Source organism: Carettochelys insculpta, chromosome 5, assembly GCF_033958435.1.
Source record: "Carettochelys insculpta isolate YL-2023 chromosome 5, ASM3395843v1, whole genome shotgun sequence".
Taxonomy (NCBI): domain Eukaryota; kingdom Metazoa; phylum Chordata; order Testudines; family Carettochelyidae; genus Carettochelys; species Carettochelys insculpta.
In genome coordinates, this window is record NC_134141.1 from 2,736,772 (window position 1) to 2,753,267 (window position 16,496).

The 16,496-nt window shown below is 42.6% G+C and overlaps 1 protein-coding gene across 1 annotated transcript in view; it reads right to left on the reverse strand.

Annotated features, from left to right (window-relative positions):
• The window catches only part of LOC142012981 (cysteine-rich protein 1-like), a 45,027-nt gene that overhangs the window by 14,185 nt on the left and 14,346 nt on the right, over positions 1-16,496 (reverse strand). The window contains exon 2 of the mRNA XM_074994015.1: positions 15,179-15,273. Coding sequence (XP_074850116.1) covers positions 15,179-15,273 — 95 coding nt within the window. The remainder of the gene's footprint in view (positions 1-15,178; positions 15,274-16,496) is intronic.

Sequence of the window (16,496 nt, forward strand, 5' to 3'; positions counted from 1 at the left end):
AATTGACAAAAGCTACTACTACTACTACTACTAACTTGACATAATATACTTAAACCTCTCTGAAACATTTGACTTACTAGCACACAACATTCTGATTAGAAGATTACTATTTTCTACTACTCCTTAACCCTTGTACGCCGAGGGGAGCATAGGTCATCTACAAGTCTCCTCCACTTCACTCTGTCTCGGGACAAAACTTCTAGCTGGCTCCAGCAGTGCCCCAGTTGTTGTTAGAATATTAGCACAATACAAAATGAATGCCGCACACAGAGTTTAGGGATTAAAAGATAACTCACTGATGTATCTCAAAAATATTTATAAAAAACCTATATTAACGATCCAGTTTCTATTGGCGTCTCACAGGGATTTGTTCTTTCACTAGTTTTCTGGAAGCAAATATTAAGTCATTGCTTATAGAATTTGTAGATGACATATAATTAGACCTGCCTCTGGAAACTCCACTACCTGCATCTGACGAAGTGGGTCTTTGCCCATGAAACCTTATGCTCATACATTTCTGTTAGTCTATAAGGTGCCACAGGCCCCATTGTTGCTTTTATCAAAATTGTAGAGCATTAAGTAATAATCAGTCAGAGTGATCTCTGTCTCATGACTTTCATATTCACTCTGATGATAAGCAGGGTACAAAAGTCTATATAGAATAGAATAAGCTTTAATACGCCTAAATCCAAGAACATAGGTCGCATAAATACAATGGGGAACTGCATGTTGGAAATGTGTGACTCAGAAGTATGAGCTAGCAATTTAATAGGATGGCTACAAGAACAAACCCAGCCTTTGCATGCTTAGGCACAGGAAGATTAAGTAATAAGGGAGGATATATTTCCACTGTTTGTGGAATTAATGAAGCCATTATCAGATTCTGGGCCAAGTTCTGGTGTCCACTCTAAAAACCTGGGAACACTAAGGACATTCCAGAAGACTGGAAGAAAGCTGATGTTGTACCTAGTTTTAAAAATGGTAAATAGGATGACCCAAGATTTGACTAATAAAGAATTCAAGTAATTTAATTCATGCCAATCAACATGTGTTAGTGGAAAGGAGACCTTGTTAAATTATCATATCTTTTTGATGAGATTCCAAATTTGATTACAGACAAGAGTGTTGGTATAATAGACTTTTGCGAGGTGTTCAATTTGGCAGAACATGGCATTTTGATTAAGAACAGAAGAACAGCCATACTGGGCCAGACCAAAGGTTCATCCAGCCCAGTATTCTGTGTCCCAACTGCAACCAATGCCAGATGCTTCACAGGAAATAAATAGAACAGGGCAGTTATCAAGTGATCATCCTGTCAGCCAGTCCCAGCATCTGACAGTCAGGGACTGGGGACACCCAGAACATAGAGTTACATTGCTGACCCTCTTGGCTAGTAGCCATTGACGGACTTGTCCTCCATGCTAGTTCTTTAAAATCCAGCTTTAGTTTTGTCTTTCACCACATCTTTGAGCAGTATATTCCACAGACTGAGTATTATGTGAGAAAATATTTCCCTTTGTTTCCTGGGAGCTTGTTACCTATTAATTTCATTGGATGGTCCCTGCTTCTTCTGTTATGTGAAGGCATAAATAACTCTTCCTTACTCACTTCTTTTACACCAGTGATGATTTTATAAACTATTATATCCTCTGTGATGGGATATATTGGACCCATTGTGGCCCCCTACTAGAATTCTTCTGATTCCACTACCTGCTCCAAAAAAAAAAAAAAAAAAAAAAGCAGTGAAGCTGGGTCCGCTAGGCTTGCCTAAAAAGGCTGCAGAGAAGCAGCCAATCAGAGCCCAGTATGTTCAGTAAAAGAGAGTTGCGAGGCCTGAGCAGATCAGTTTCTGGCTTGGACCAGAGGGATGGAGCCCAGGCGAGAAGCAGAAGATGGATTTTGGTGGCATTGGCGTGTGGTGAGAACTTCATCCCTGAAATAAGAGTGAAGAGGAAGGGAAAATGTGACATGCAGCAGCAGCAACTATTCAAGAAGGCAGCTATAAGTAGGGCCGCTGGGTTCTGCTCTTGGGTGCAGGCTGAGTATTTAATCATTTGAACAACTTACCAAGGATTATGATGGAGCTTTCCTCACAGGCAATTTTAAAATCAAGACTGGATATTTGTCTACAAGATCTGCTCTTGGAGTTATTTTGGGGTGGTTCTATGATTCTAGATTTGATTAGAGGATCACAATGGTCCTTTCTTGATTTGAAATTTGTGACTCTATGGAAAAGAAGGCATCCACAAATTGGAAAGGGTTTAGAGAAGAACTACAAGAAAGATTTGATGTCTGGGAAACCTCTCATACATTGAGTAACCAAGGAAGCTCAGTCTATTCAATTTATCCTAGATAAGTATAAGATCTACAAATATCTAAATGGGAAAGACATTTCTAACTACATGTGTCTCTTTAATTTAGGGGGAAAAGTTAATATCATGAGTAGAAGCTCAAGCTAGAAATAAGATACAGATTTTAAACAGTGAATAGATTAACCATTGAAACAGCACTCCTAAGGATGTAGTGGATTCTCTATCACTTTGTTAAATCAAAATGGGATGTCCTTTTGAACTTGAAGTTGTGCAACCAGCAATCGAGCCTTGCAGGAGATCAGACTTGATTATTACTAATGGACCCATTTGTTCATAAAAGTTCCAAATTTTGGAAAGACTGCTATTTCTCCCTCTCTGACTGCCTGCTCAAACTTTCTGCCTGCTTACAGAGAGAGTTAACTCAATATAAACATGCAATTATCCGTGTCTTCCAGCTTTCGTTCATGTTTTCCATACAAGTCATATGAAAGTAAGTTTCACTTTATCCATGGAGAAATTGCAGGCACCTTGCAGTGTGCTGTGTCAAGTCTCAGAGAAAACAGTATCAGTCAGAACCATTCAGGACAGAAAATGAAAACTAGCTTATCCAACCAAAACTGCAGAGGGAATCTGAGTAGCTGGAATGTAATTTCCCATCTTTAAATTTGGGTTTAACATCAGAATTAATTTTTCTACTCCTGTTTTAAAGTCCTATGGCAACCTTAGATCAGTGGGTCACATATCCCTACCACTGGGGTAGGCAGAGCTTTTCCAGAGGGTACATTAACTCAGTGTTTCTCACCCTTTTTCATTAATTAAAAAAGGACTTATTTTACGATAATCTAATTTTTTATTTATCCTTTTTGCACAGTCATAAGTATGATGGCAAGTTTATTGCCTATAAATAATTTCTTCCAGACAGCCAGGTATGAGGAAGTTGTTTAAAAAAATGTGTTGCACTGGTAGAAAAAAATATTTGTGCGGCTGAAAATTGTACGTACTGAGGGGACTTACCATTTTTAAAGGGCCACTTTAAGAAAGTTGAGAAACACTGACTTAGATTACCGGAATTGGTGCCAATCCTGTTCTTAAATCTCATTGGAAAGACAGCACCTCCACTGGGGCAATAGTTCAGTGTTCCCACTGATAACACTTCTGACAACACCTAGCTGGTCGAACCAAGGCTTGCACTGGCCCCAATCTACTTAGCTGTTGGATGTGAGAGGTTTACAGCACCAGGTTGTCTACGAGCAAGTATTTCTCCACTGGCTGAGCAATATACAGCAGGCCAGCTGGGGCAGGTTAGTACTAATGGGGACAAAGCAGTACTTTGCATGATTGTATTGAAACTTGGACTGAGAGCCAGCATCACTTAGAGCAGGGAAGACATTAAGAATCACACAAGTTGCACTTTAACAGCTAGACACAAAGGCTGTATATGTGTTACCAAAGTTTATGTTATTCAAAGGACGTTCTCACTGTGAATCTATTTACATTTCTCTGCAGTCTGTGAAACTCATCTCTTCTCTAAAGAGAGACAAAGTGGGTGAGGTGATACCTTCGACTCGACCAACTTCACAGCTTTTTCTTCAGGTCTGGGAAAGGTACTCAGCATCCCAGCTCAATACAAGGTGGAACAGATTGTTAAGGACAAGGAGTTAACACGTTGCAAAAAACTATTCTAAATGAAATGGGCAAATGCTGCAGTCAGAGGATAATAGGGCAACTTTTCATGGACCACTTCAAGAATTTCTAACAGAACAGCCTTTTTATCATTTTCCATCAGAACCTAACTATTGGGCCTAAACCTCCTGCTCATAGAACATTTAATGTATGAGCTGAGCATGCACAACTAATTCATGCTAACGCCATAGGAGAGACACCGATCATTTCCTTATATTAAAGATTTTTCAGTTTAAATCCGCCTCCCAAAAGCTGCACTGCGTCCAATACAGTTCAGTGGGGGCTAAAAGCATGTCATTATTCCTCCCCCAAACGTTCCCACTAAAGGTATTTAAGTGCAGGTTTGGATGTGGGTGTACTCAGAGTAAAATACAGCGTTGCTACAGGCAAGCTTGGGGTGAAAGAAGATAGACTGAAGTACTGGGAAGGGGAGTGTCATTGAGGGTGCTCAGCAAGAGGCTATGACCTGTCTTTTTAAAGGAAGGCAAGCAAAGTTTAACATTTAATAACAAGTATCATGGACATTGCTTGGGGTCTCATTTCAGCTCAATATTAGCTCCTTTGTGACAGAGCTGATCATAGTGGTGTTAGCTGACATCCTGACTTCTGCAAAGCCAGCCTAACTTTCCTTGATCAATGTGGCTTTCTACTTTGGGAGAGGCAAAAAACTCACCAACCCCCATGGAATTGCAGTGGTGAGGGTCTGATCCAAAGGGGATGGAAAGATTGAGTTTGAATCAGTCCCTTACTCAGGGCGAAATCCTATTTGTCTCACTTTCCATGTGTGTAATCCCATCGACTGCAATGGGCCCATTGCCATGACCAAGATATGGGGACTCAGCCCTTGAGAAATCAGCATTTAGTTCCTGTGGCAACATCTTCCTGAGATCCGGACCTCTTTGTGACTCACTCACCTGTATCCAAAATTTAATTCCTCACCTCCCATCTTTTGCACTTCTATCACATGAGCTTCTATCACTGTTGTGGTCACCCACCCACCCACATGCAGAACTCCCTATCATCAATGGTCATTCACACTGTCTTCTTCAATTATTCTCACGCGTCAAGCAGGAGCACCCTGGACCCAAGCAAAGACCAGAGCCGGGTGGTGTAAGAGTTGTATATGCACACTGTCCCTGCCCAAAAAAGCTTATATTCTAAACAGCCAAGGCAGCCAAAGGAAGTATTAGCATCTCCATTGCAGCAATGGGGAGCTGTGGCCCAGAGAGACTGACTGATTTGTCTGAGATCACACGGTTGAACTGTTCTCTTGGTACATAACCACCAGGCTGAAATCCAGGCTGCTAACTAGCACAGGGTACAGTTTATTACTGAGAGACAGCAACAAAGGAGTGGGCCTACGTGGTGATAGTACATCAAACCTGCAATCTGATTGGCTGAGCCAACTCCACTCCTGTTCAACAATAGATAGACATATCCGCAATAGAAAAGGGCAAGGATTGCCCTCCAGCTGCCACTCACACTGTGCCTCAGCAGCCTGTGGAGGTGGAACCCAGAGCAGAGAAGGCAAGTCCTGCTTAAAAGGGCTCAGGAATAATGCGTTCTCATTTCCAACAAGCGGTATCTAGATCTGTGTGAGCAGTGGTGTCTGGATGTGGACAATATGCTTTTAAAGCATGGACCATTTTGCATGCAGTTCAAAAGCAGGCTGGCCAATTGGAAGCAGCACCTAGGAATGAATTAGGGTTGGATGGAGCTTGCAAGTAACAGATCTTGTCATCAGATTGACATGATCCTTTTCATATTGCACACTTCTTAGCTGGTTAAAGTCACTGAGCCAGATCCTCATCTGGTGCAAATCATCATAGCTTTGTTATAATCAGTGGTGCTACACTGATGTACAGGATTTGATTCCAGTCCCTTGTGGTTCAGGCTTAAATTGTGGGACTGCCTTATTGGATTTGGGGAGACAAAGCGGGACAGTTTTTTATTTTCTGTGTTTGTGCGGTGCCTGGCACATTAGGGTCCTGGTCCATGGCTGGGGCCTAGATACTACCGCAGCACAGATAAGTGATAATAGTATAACAGTGTGGGTTGGGTTATACCTCATTTACATGGATGGGTACAGCTGCCACCCCTCATATAATATATTTGTACAAGACAGTTGAAGAGCTCCCGTCTAAAACAAAGGCCTGCCCAAGTCTGCCCAGGAAGTAGTACAGTAGAACTCTGCGGGCAGATGGCAATGCTGAGCGCTGTGCTGTGGCAAGGCTATGCGTGGGAGGGAAGAGCAGCACAGCAGAGCACAGCAGGAGGAGAAGCAGCCAGACAGCCAAGGAGACAGTCAGAAAAGGACACTATCACGATCCGGATGGACATGGAGCGGAGAGATGTTTGGGGGCAGAGTGCTGGCTGGAACAGAGAGCAGAGAAACTGTCTCCTGCTATTTAATTCCTGCTGTGTGCAGGAGAACAGAACTTGATGTATGATCTTGGTGCTAAACAAGATTGCATCAGAGACAACAACTGACTCTGTCATCCATTTCTCCTTTGAACTGGGACAGCCCATGGAACAGGAACAAAACCCAAGTGGGAGTGTTAATTTAGACATCACAACCTAATGTTTCTTTTCATCTCCCAGCAGTGAAGTGAAATTAAAACATGTGGCTCGATTTTCTTCTTGTCACCGCATATGGACACCTAATGAACATGGGGAAAAGAAACACACAGTGCATCAGGAAACTCCCTTAGCAAACAGTCCCCATGATCTTGTCCAACTTCTGCTTTTCAGGAAATTCACTCAGCATTGGAGAGTGCATAGGGAGTGATGGTTACATGATGAAATCAGATGAGCCAACTGGGAACATTTGCCAAGAACTAGTGACCATCAGGTCAAGCAGTCACTTTTAATCAATCCACTAGTAAAAAGGCATCCCACAGACACAGCGGAGATGGGATGCACATATTCAGTGAAGCAGCTCTGCTTCCAGAACAGGTGGGTGTCTGCGATTCCTGGTCTACCAGGCTTGACGGCTGTGAGGCTTAGTGAGCTAAACAGCTAGGCTGCCCTTCAGAGGTCTGGCTTCAGAGCTTACTTACAGCAAATCCAAGAATCAGAGCTTTCAGAAATGAAAAGGCCCTTTTCAGATTGCCAATTAAAGCTCCTGCTCCCAGATTAGAGACAGCTAGTGACTGTGCCATAGCTACAGAGAGGTAGCCATGTTAGTCTGCACTTCAACAAAGCAAAGCAGCAGAAATGTAGCACTTTAAAGACTAACAAAATGATTAATTTGATGATGAGCTTTCATGGGACAGACCCACTTCATCAGATCAGTTTCATTTCCAATACAGACTGACTTTTATAAGTACAGAGGAGCAAAAAAAATTGCAATAAAAATGGATAAAAGGAAGGGGGTGAGGGGTGGGGGGATGTTAATTGTCCTGTCTGAGATAATTCCAAGCATCAAAGGAAGGGAAGCAATCCTTGAAATGCATGAGGTAATTGATGTCTCTGTTCATGCTACGTGTTAATGTGTCGAATTTGAATATGTACGCTAACTCACAAATCTCTCACTCTAATCTGTTGTTAAGTTCTTTTTGTTCCCGGACACAAATTCTCAGGTCTTTAACAGAATGGCCCACTCCACTGAAGTGTTTTCTGACTAGCTTATGTGTATTGAGTTTCTCGATGTCTGCTCTGTGTCCATTTATTCTTTGGCGAAGGTTTTGCCTGGGCTGTCCAAGGTGCATAATGTCAGGGCATTGTTTGCACATAATAGCATATATAATGTTGCTGGAAGTGCCCGAGAATGTGCCTTTGATTTTGTTACTAGCATGGTTATGTCCAGTGATGGTATCTCCAGAATAAATCTGTGGACAAAGTTGGCCATGGGGTTTGTTGCAAGGAAAAGTTCCAAGATTCATATTACTTGTGATGTAGCCTGTGATTGCCTGAGAATCTTTCTTGGGTTAGGAGGTTGTCTATAGGAAAGGAGAGGCCTGTCACCTAGAGCCTTCTGGAGTGTAGCATCCTGATCCAGAATAGGCTGTAGATTTTTAATGATTCATTGCAGGGGTTTGAGTTGAAGGCTATAAGTGAAGGCAAGTGGTGTTCTGTTGTTGATCTTATTAGAGAGTTTCTTAATTCACTGGCTGACTGACCTTCACTTCAGTTAATTCAGCAATCTCCCTTTATGGTGGTTAAGCATCTCTGCCATTTCCACATTTCCTGTTATTGCTTTTCCCTTTAGCCACAAGAAACTCACGAGACAGACACAGAACAGGCTGCCACCAGCTTCCTCCTTCCGCCTGGTCAGCAAGCAGACTTTGGCTCTGGATGTGTGTTAAGGGAATGCACTGGCTCAGCCACCCAGGTTACTGTGTGTTAAAGACAACACCCTCTCTGTGGCTTAGCCAGATCATCAGCACTCTGAATAAGATCCTGAAAGATCTCTTGCCTTTCTGTTTTGTGAAACTGCACTAAGCAAAGGAGGGCTGTGCCCTTTGTAGGACAGAGTCTGGAAGGTATGCAGCAGTGTGTACCACTATCTTAGTTTGTCTCAGCGATTGGAGATTTGAAGAGTATGGCAAGAGGGCTAACAGGAGCATATAGCTGGCTACACTGTAGAATCGGAACCTGCATGCAGATACATGACAGCTCTCACGGGGTGCTAGTTATAAAATCAGATCCTAACTACACAACCTGTGATGGGAACACTTGTACAATCCAGGACTTCAGGCAACTAAATCGCAACTCCCGCTGGCTACCCTGAGAAATCAGCCCCTGCAGCTGAAGGCAGGGGTGTGCCTGCACAGGCAGGCAGTGCTGCATGCTCACATGAGCCTACTCCTGCATGCCCCTCTCTGTACGGGGATGTAGGAGCAGGGACACGTTAGGGTGGGGAGCTTGAGGCTCCAGCTCCTGGAATCATGAGACAACATCAGAGCCCTAGAATTAATAAAACAATTGTTTCCAGCCCTGATGATTAGGAAAAAGAGCTTGAAGCTACGGCCTGAGTTTGCAGAAAGCCTGAGACAATTACTCTGACAGAGGCAACTTCCCCAGTAATCTCACAGTATTATTTATTCTGAAATCCGCTGATCCCCCTCTACCAGAGAGTAGGGGGACTGGCTCCAGTTATCTTAGACCCTTTTGAAGAGGGACTTTGCTAACAGGAGGGAGTTTTGAGAGGAGCTCTCCTGGTGAAGGAGGGGGCAATTCACCGCACCTTGGGGAAAGTGGCTGTCTGGAGTGTGTGGGAGTTTGTTTGTTTCAGGGTTCGGGGCTGGAGTTTGTCTGTTTGTTTGGAGTTTTGAGTGCTGAGCTGTGTTTGTTTGTAAGGCCCTGTGCTCAGGCTGGCAGTTGGAAGCTGTGAGTCTTAATTAGGATTTGAGATCAAATACTCTCTGCTCATTGGTTGAGCCATATCCAGGGGGAGGGACTATCAGGAAGGCGAGAGCTTTATAAACCCTGCTAGTAAGCAACCAGTGAGCTTGCAAACAGGAGGGAGTTTTGAGAGGGGAGTTTAGCTGACCACCTGTGGATGTAAAACTTTATAAGGCTCTATCCCAAACATTTAAATAAAAGCCCCGTATATAATCAAATATATTCTTAGGAGAAAATACAGGCAGAAGCCCAGCAGCAGAGTGGGGGCTATCCTATTTATTGTGTCAAGTGTAACGTGTGATTACCTGCCCTGTGGGCAGGTGGTGCATGTGTGCACCCGGTGCAAGGAGCTCCTGACCTTCAGACTGAGTTCAGGCTGGCTGAACTGGAGGAGCTAAGGGAAGCAGAGAGATTTGCTGGTCAGGCTTTCCAGGACACTGTAGTCCTGTCCCATCTCCAGTCTGGCAGCTTCAGCAATGTCAAGGAAGGTGAAAGACTCAGGGGAAGAAAGCAGCTAATGGAAGCAGAGGGAAATCATCATGGTTGGGACCCTCCTTCCAGAGGATGTTATGGTATCCTCTCGCACTGAGGATACCTCTCTGTGAGAGGGAACACCAGTTGTTAGGAAGAGGCAGATGTTCATAGTGGATGATTCAATCATTAGAAACATAGATAGTTGGGTTTGTGATGACCAGGAGAACCATATGGTGACTTGCTTGTCTGGTGTGAAGGTTGCAGATCTTTTGAGGCATCTATTATGTGTAGTGCTGGGGAGGTGCTGATGGTTGTGGTACGTGTAGGTAACAATACACACATCACACACATCTCCTAGAACTGGAAGGGACCTCAGGAGGTCATCTAGTCCACTCCCCTGCCCTCTTGGCAGGACCAAGCACCATCCCTGACATCTATTTGCCCCAATCCCTAAATAGCCTCCTCAAGGATTGAACTCACAACCCTGAGTTTAGCAGGCCAAAGCTCAAACCACTAGGAGGGGTAGGAGAGATGCCCTGGAAGCCAAATTTAGGCTGCTAGGAAAGAGACTGAAATCCAGAACCTCTACAGTGGCATTCTGAGAAATGCTTCCTGTTCCATGCGCAGGGCCAGGTAGGCAGGCAGAACTTCAGAGTCTCAATGAGTGGATGATGTAGGGCAGACGGGTTTAGTTTTATTAGGAACTGGGGACACTTGTGATAGGGGGAGCTTCCCGGAAAGATGGGCTTCACCTAAACTAAGGTGGATCCAGACTGCTGGCACTAAACCTTAAAAAAGGTCGTAGAGCAGTTTTTAAACTAAGAGATGGGGGAAAGCCAATTGGTGAGGAGGAACACATGGATCAGAAGGAGACCTCTCTTAGATGAGACTCCATTGATAGAGATTCTCTAGGTTTTAGTCAGAAAGAGAGGAGGGGAGATGATGTAACATACACCAGATCAGATAAGAAACACATATAAAAGAATCTAATACATCAGGGAAGGGCAGACAAATAAACAGTGGCAATTTTTTAAAGTGCTTCTACACAAATGCTAGAAGTCTAACTAATAAGATGGGTGAACTAGAGTCCCTCATATTAAAGGAGGAGATTGACATAATAAGCATCACAGAAGCCTGGTGGAACTAGGACAATCAGTGGGACACAATCATACTGGGATATAAAATATATCAGAAGGACAGAATAGGTCATGCAGGTGATGGAGTGGCACTGTATGTGAAAGATAATGTACAATTAAATGAAGTAAAAATCTTAAATGAATCAAAATGTTCCATAGAATCACTATGGATAGTAATTCCATTCTCTAATAAGAATATAGCAGTAGGGATATATTATCGACCACCTGACCAGGACAGTGATAGTGACATTGAAATATTAATGGAGATTAGAGAGGTTATCAAAATAAAAAGCTCAATAATAATTGGGGATTTCAACTATCCCTACAGTGACTGGTGCATGTCACCTCAGGATGAGATGCAGAGAGAAAATTTCTCAATGGCTTAAATGACTGCTTCTTGAGCAGCTAGTACAGGAACCCACCAGCTGAGATGCACTTCTCAATTTAGTACTGGGTGGAGCACCAGGCTCTGGTTCAGGAGGTAACTATTACAGGACCGCTTGGGAATAGTGGTCATAATATAATAACATTTAACATTCCTGTGGTGGGAAGAACACCTCAGCAGTCCAACACTCTGGCATTTAATTTAAAAAAGGGGAATTACACAACAATGAGGAGGTTAGTTAAACAGAAATTAAAAGATACAGTGACTAGAGTAAAATCCCTGCAAGCTGCATGGAAAATTTTCAAGGACACCATAATAGAGGCCCAACTTAAATGTATACCCCAAATTAAAAAAACATAGTAAGAGACCGAAAAAAGAGCCACCATGGCTTGACAACCGTGTAAAAGAAGCAATGAGAGATAAAAAGGCATCTTTTAAAAAGTGGAAGTCCACTCCTAGTGAGGTAAATAGGAAGGAACATAAACACTACCAAATTAAGTGTAAAACTGTAATCAGAAAAGCCAAAACAGATTTTGAGGAACAGCGAGCCAAAAACTCAAAAAGTAATAGCAAAATGTTTTAAGTACAGTAGAAGCAGGAAGCCTGCTGAACAACCAGTGGGGCGCCTAGACGGTCAAGATACCAAAGGAGCAATCAAGGATGATAAAGCCATTGCAAAGAGACTAAATGATTTCTTTGCTTCAGTCTTCATGGCTGAGGATGTCAGGGAGATTCCCAAACCTGCACCATCCTTCATGAGTGATGAATCTGAGGAATTGTCCTGGATTGAAGTGTCATTAGAGGAGGTTTTGGAACAAACAGAAAAACTTAACAGCAACAAATCACCAGGACCAGATGCCATTCACCCAAAGGTTCTGAAAGAACTCAAATGTGAAGGAATTATTAACTGTGATTTGTAACCTATCCTTTAAATCAGCTTCTGTACCAAGGTCTGGAAGACAGCTAACATGACACCAATGTTTAAAAAGGGCTCAGGCGGCAACCCTGGCAATTACAGACCAGTAAGTCTAACGTTAAGCCATTAGTTGAAACAACAGTAAAGAATAAAATTGTCAGACATGTAGAAGAACATAATTTGTTGGGCAAAAGTCAACATGGTTTCTGTAAATGGAAATCATGTCTTATTAATCTATTAGAATTCTTTGAAGGGGTTAACAAACATGCAGACGAGGGGGATCCAGTAGATATAGTATACTTAGATTTTCAGAAAGCTTTTGACAAAATCCCTCACCAAAGGCTCTTGTGTAAATTAGGTTGTCATGGGATAAGAGGAAAGATGTTTTCATGGATTGAGAACTGGTTAAAAGACAGGAAACAAAGAGTTGGAATAAATATTACATTTTCTAAATGGAAAAGGGTAATGAGAGCTGTTCCCAAAGGGTCAGTCCTAGGACCAATCCTATTCAACTTATTCATAAATGATCTAGAGAAAGGGGTAAGTAGTGAGGTGGTAAAGCTTGCAGATGATACTAACCTGTTCAAAATAGCCAAGACGAAAGCAGACTGTGAAGAACTTCAGAAAGATCTCACCAAACTGAGTGATTGGGCAACAACATGGTAAATGAAATTTAATGTGAATAAATGTAAAGTAAAGCACATGGGAAAAAATAAGCCCAGCTATACATTCAATATGATGGGGGCTAATTTAGCGATAACTAATCAGGAAAGAGATTTTGGGGTTATCAAGGATAGTTCTCTGAAAATATCCACACCATGTGCAGCAGCAGTCAAAAAAGCAAATAGGATGTTAGGAACTGTTAAAAAAGGAATAGAAAATAAGACAATATTTACTGCCCCTTTATAAAACTATGGTACACCCACATCTTGGATACTGCATACAGATGTGGTGTCCTCACCTCAAAAAAGATATTTTGGCATTAGAAAAGGTTCAGAAAAGGGCAACTAAAATGATTAGGTGTTTGGAATGTGTCCCCTATGAGGAGAGGTTAAAGAGACTGGGACTTTTGAGTTTAGAAGAGAGGAGACTGAGGGGGGGGATATGATAGAGGTATATAAAACCATGAGTGGTGTGGAGAGGGTGAATAAAGAAAAGTTATTTACTTGTTCCCATAATATGAGAACTAGGGCACACCAAATGAAATTAATGGGTAGCAGGGTTAAAACTAATAAAAGAAAGTTCTTTTTCATGCAGCACACAGTCAACCCGTGGAACTCCTTGCCAGAGAAGGCTGTGAAGGCTAGAACTATAAGAGAGTTCAAAGAAGAGCTAGATAAATTAATGGAAGTTAAGTCCATAAAAGGCTATTAGCCAGGGGGTAGGAATGGTGTCCCTGGCCTCTGTTTGGCAGAGGCTGGAGATGGATGGCAGAAGACAAGTTGCTTGATCATCATCTTTGGTCCACCTGCTCTGGAACACCTGGCACTGGCCACTGTCAGCAGACAGGATGGTGGGCTAGATGGACCTTTGGTGTGACCCAGGTCATGGCCGTTCTTATGTTCTTACTTATGTGACCAGTTTCTCTAGTGGGGGTACTGAGTGCCATTGAACTTATGAAGTGGGTCCGACACATGAAAGCTGATGACCTAATAAATGAAATTGTTAGTCTTTGATGTGCTACAGGACTTCTTGTTTTTGGTGAAGCTACAGACTAATGTGGCTCCACATCTGAGACTATTGAACCAAACTGGAAACCCTGTTTGTAAAGGAAACCACTTCAAGCCTGGGGATGCTCCAACATCCCCCACACCCTTAGTTCCAGCACCTATGTTAGGCTCTGAAATCATTCAGTGGCTGGCTGCACTTGGCCAGCCAGTCAGGTACACAGAGTTCCTTTCCATTGCCCCCCTCATTTAAGGAACAGCTCAGACTTCTCCAAAAACCCACCCAATTGATTTGTAGCATCTCTGAAGAGTCATCGGTTTGGGGTTAGCCTGAGAAAGTCTTCCCAGGAGTACATGCCCTGAGTCTCAGAGGTAGTTTCCAAGAGCAGACCAGGGAGCTCTATCGCATGAGGTCTGTCAAACTCAGTTGTGCTGCCCTTGGTGGTACTTACAGGCTGTCCCTTCGGGCTGGAGCCTGTTTGATTTCCCCAGTGTACAGCTGGGCAGGAAATGGGTTTCCCATCCCAGGACAATTTTCATATTTTGCATTGTGATTAAAAGTTGGGTTCTCAATGACCAGCCATTGGTTGGTTGTTAATTCAGCCCATTTAAAACATTTCATTTTCATTTTAAATTTTGATTTTTCTAAATTGTTATTAGCATAAATTTCTAAGCAAAAAGTGGTTCTGAATCACAATTTTTCATTCTGAAAATGCCAACATGAATTGTCTGGACAATTTCAAAACCACTTTCCTCCAAACAGCTGTTCAGCAAGAACAAGGCATCCGCACTGGCTCGTGCCTATCGGTTTTGGTTTGTACAAACCTCGTATTTTCTAATGAAAAAACATTTTGCTGAAAGATTTCTGCTAAGCCCAGCTAGAGTGCACCATACCACGTGCAGCCTGTTTCCTGGTGCACTCTCAACACACTCCCCCCATCCACTCCATGCACTGGAGTATGACAGATGCACTATGGTTTGTCTTTATCACTGTGGCAAGATGGATATTTTTAGTAAACGATGGTGGTACCATGGTGTTGTAATAGCTCTAATCTGTCTGCTGCTCTCAGTGTACATCCACTTTCTATCAGCCTTTATCTCTCCAGCTATCATACTGAAAAAACTTCTAAGCATATTGCATGCAGCCTTCAGTTCATCCCAGTGCCATCTAGCCCTTTGAAATGGGATCAGGAGACAGATTATTGTGGACACGCAGTAACTCATCCAGGCAAGCAGATAAGAGACAGTTCATTTCCTACCTCTGCATGCTGGCCGGGGCTGAGCTGCCGTTTGCACTGGTAACACTTCAGACAAAGAGGATGGTAGTCTTTGCCTAGAGAACGCTTCCTTTCAGCTGTTAAGAGAAGAAGAAAGTACGAGTAATTATACTCCAAGTATCTCATTAATAGCGCAACAGACATGAAATGGGTCTTTGATCTGTGGAATGACTTGCCAGGGAAGAGAGGGGTTCTTTTTATCACATCAAACCCATGTTAGAATCTTTAATACTGGGACAGTGGGTTGTTTTTTTTCTATGAGTCAGTTTCATAAGTGCTGCTGTGGCTCTGCCTTTTTGAAGTTTACTCTTTCTAGATTTTACGTGTTGGAAATTTCATACCTATCCAGGACAAAAATGCCTTTCTTCTTCACTCAAGTGCAGGGTTTGGGAGGGCTTTTTCATCATTTGAACGATTTCTGTCCCAGGTCACACATTGTTTACTATAGCTGCTTTCTTGATTTGTGTTTACACTAGGAATAAAAAGGCATGCAGGGAGACACACTGTGCAGTCAACTTGGATACCTGGTCGTCTTATTAGTTTATAATTTTACTCTGAGGCAATTAAGCATTCAGTCTTGTATCAGAAAATTGCTAAAGGGAGAGGGCAGAACTTACCAGCTCATGGTGCAGAATATGGTCAAACTCAGAGATATCAGCTGAGAGCACCAGCTGAGGCTGAATGCACGGCTTGATGCAAACATTTTTGTGAGAGTGGATTGAGCAAAACAGGACAGCCCTACAGTTGTACAATGCATTTCCGGAAATGTACAAACGTTTCATTTGTCTTTGCTGTGGAGCTGTCAGAGAATTCTTGGGAATTTATTTCCCTCATATATTTTCCCCAGAGAGGGGCTTTGCTCTTAGTCATATATATAAGGCCACAAGAAACACCAACCAATAATAATAATAATAATAATAATAATAATAATAATAAATAATAATTAATATCTTACATTTGTCAGGCTCCTATCACTGCAGATTTCACTGGACTAGGTAAACTGTGTTTCTCCCCATCAAAACAAAAAGCAGTCAAGTAGCTTTACTGATCACAGGCAGCGAGGGTTTCCATTAAAGAAAGGAGTGAAGAACTCATTAGTCTTTTTTGGGAAGTGGTCTCAGCAGTGTTTATTCCAGTCATTCCGGCTCTCGCTAATATTTTTGCATCCCCAAAGCACTGGCAGTGAGGATGGCTGTAACAGGTGCAAGAAGCCTCTCTCTTCCAATGTGGGGACAGAAGATTTGCCCTTGACAATCCCATGGTCAGTAGCACATATAGCAGTTCTGGAACACTTCTGACT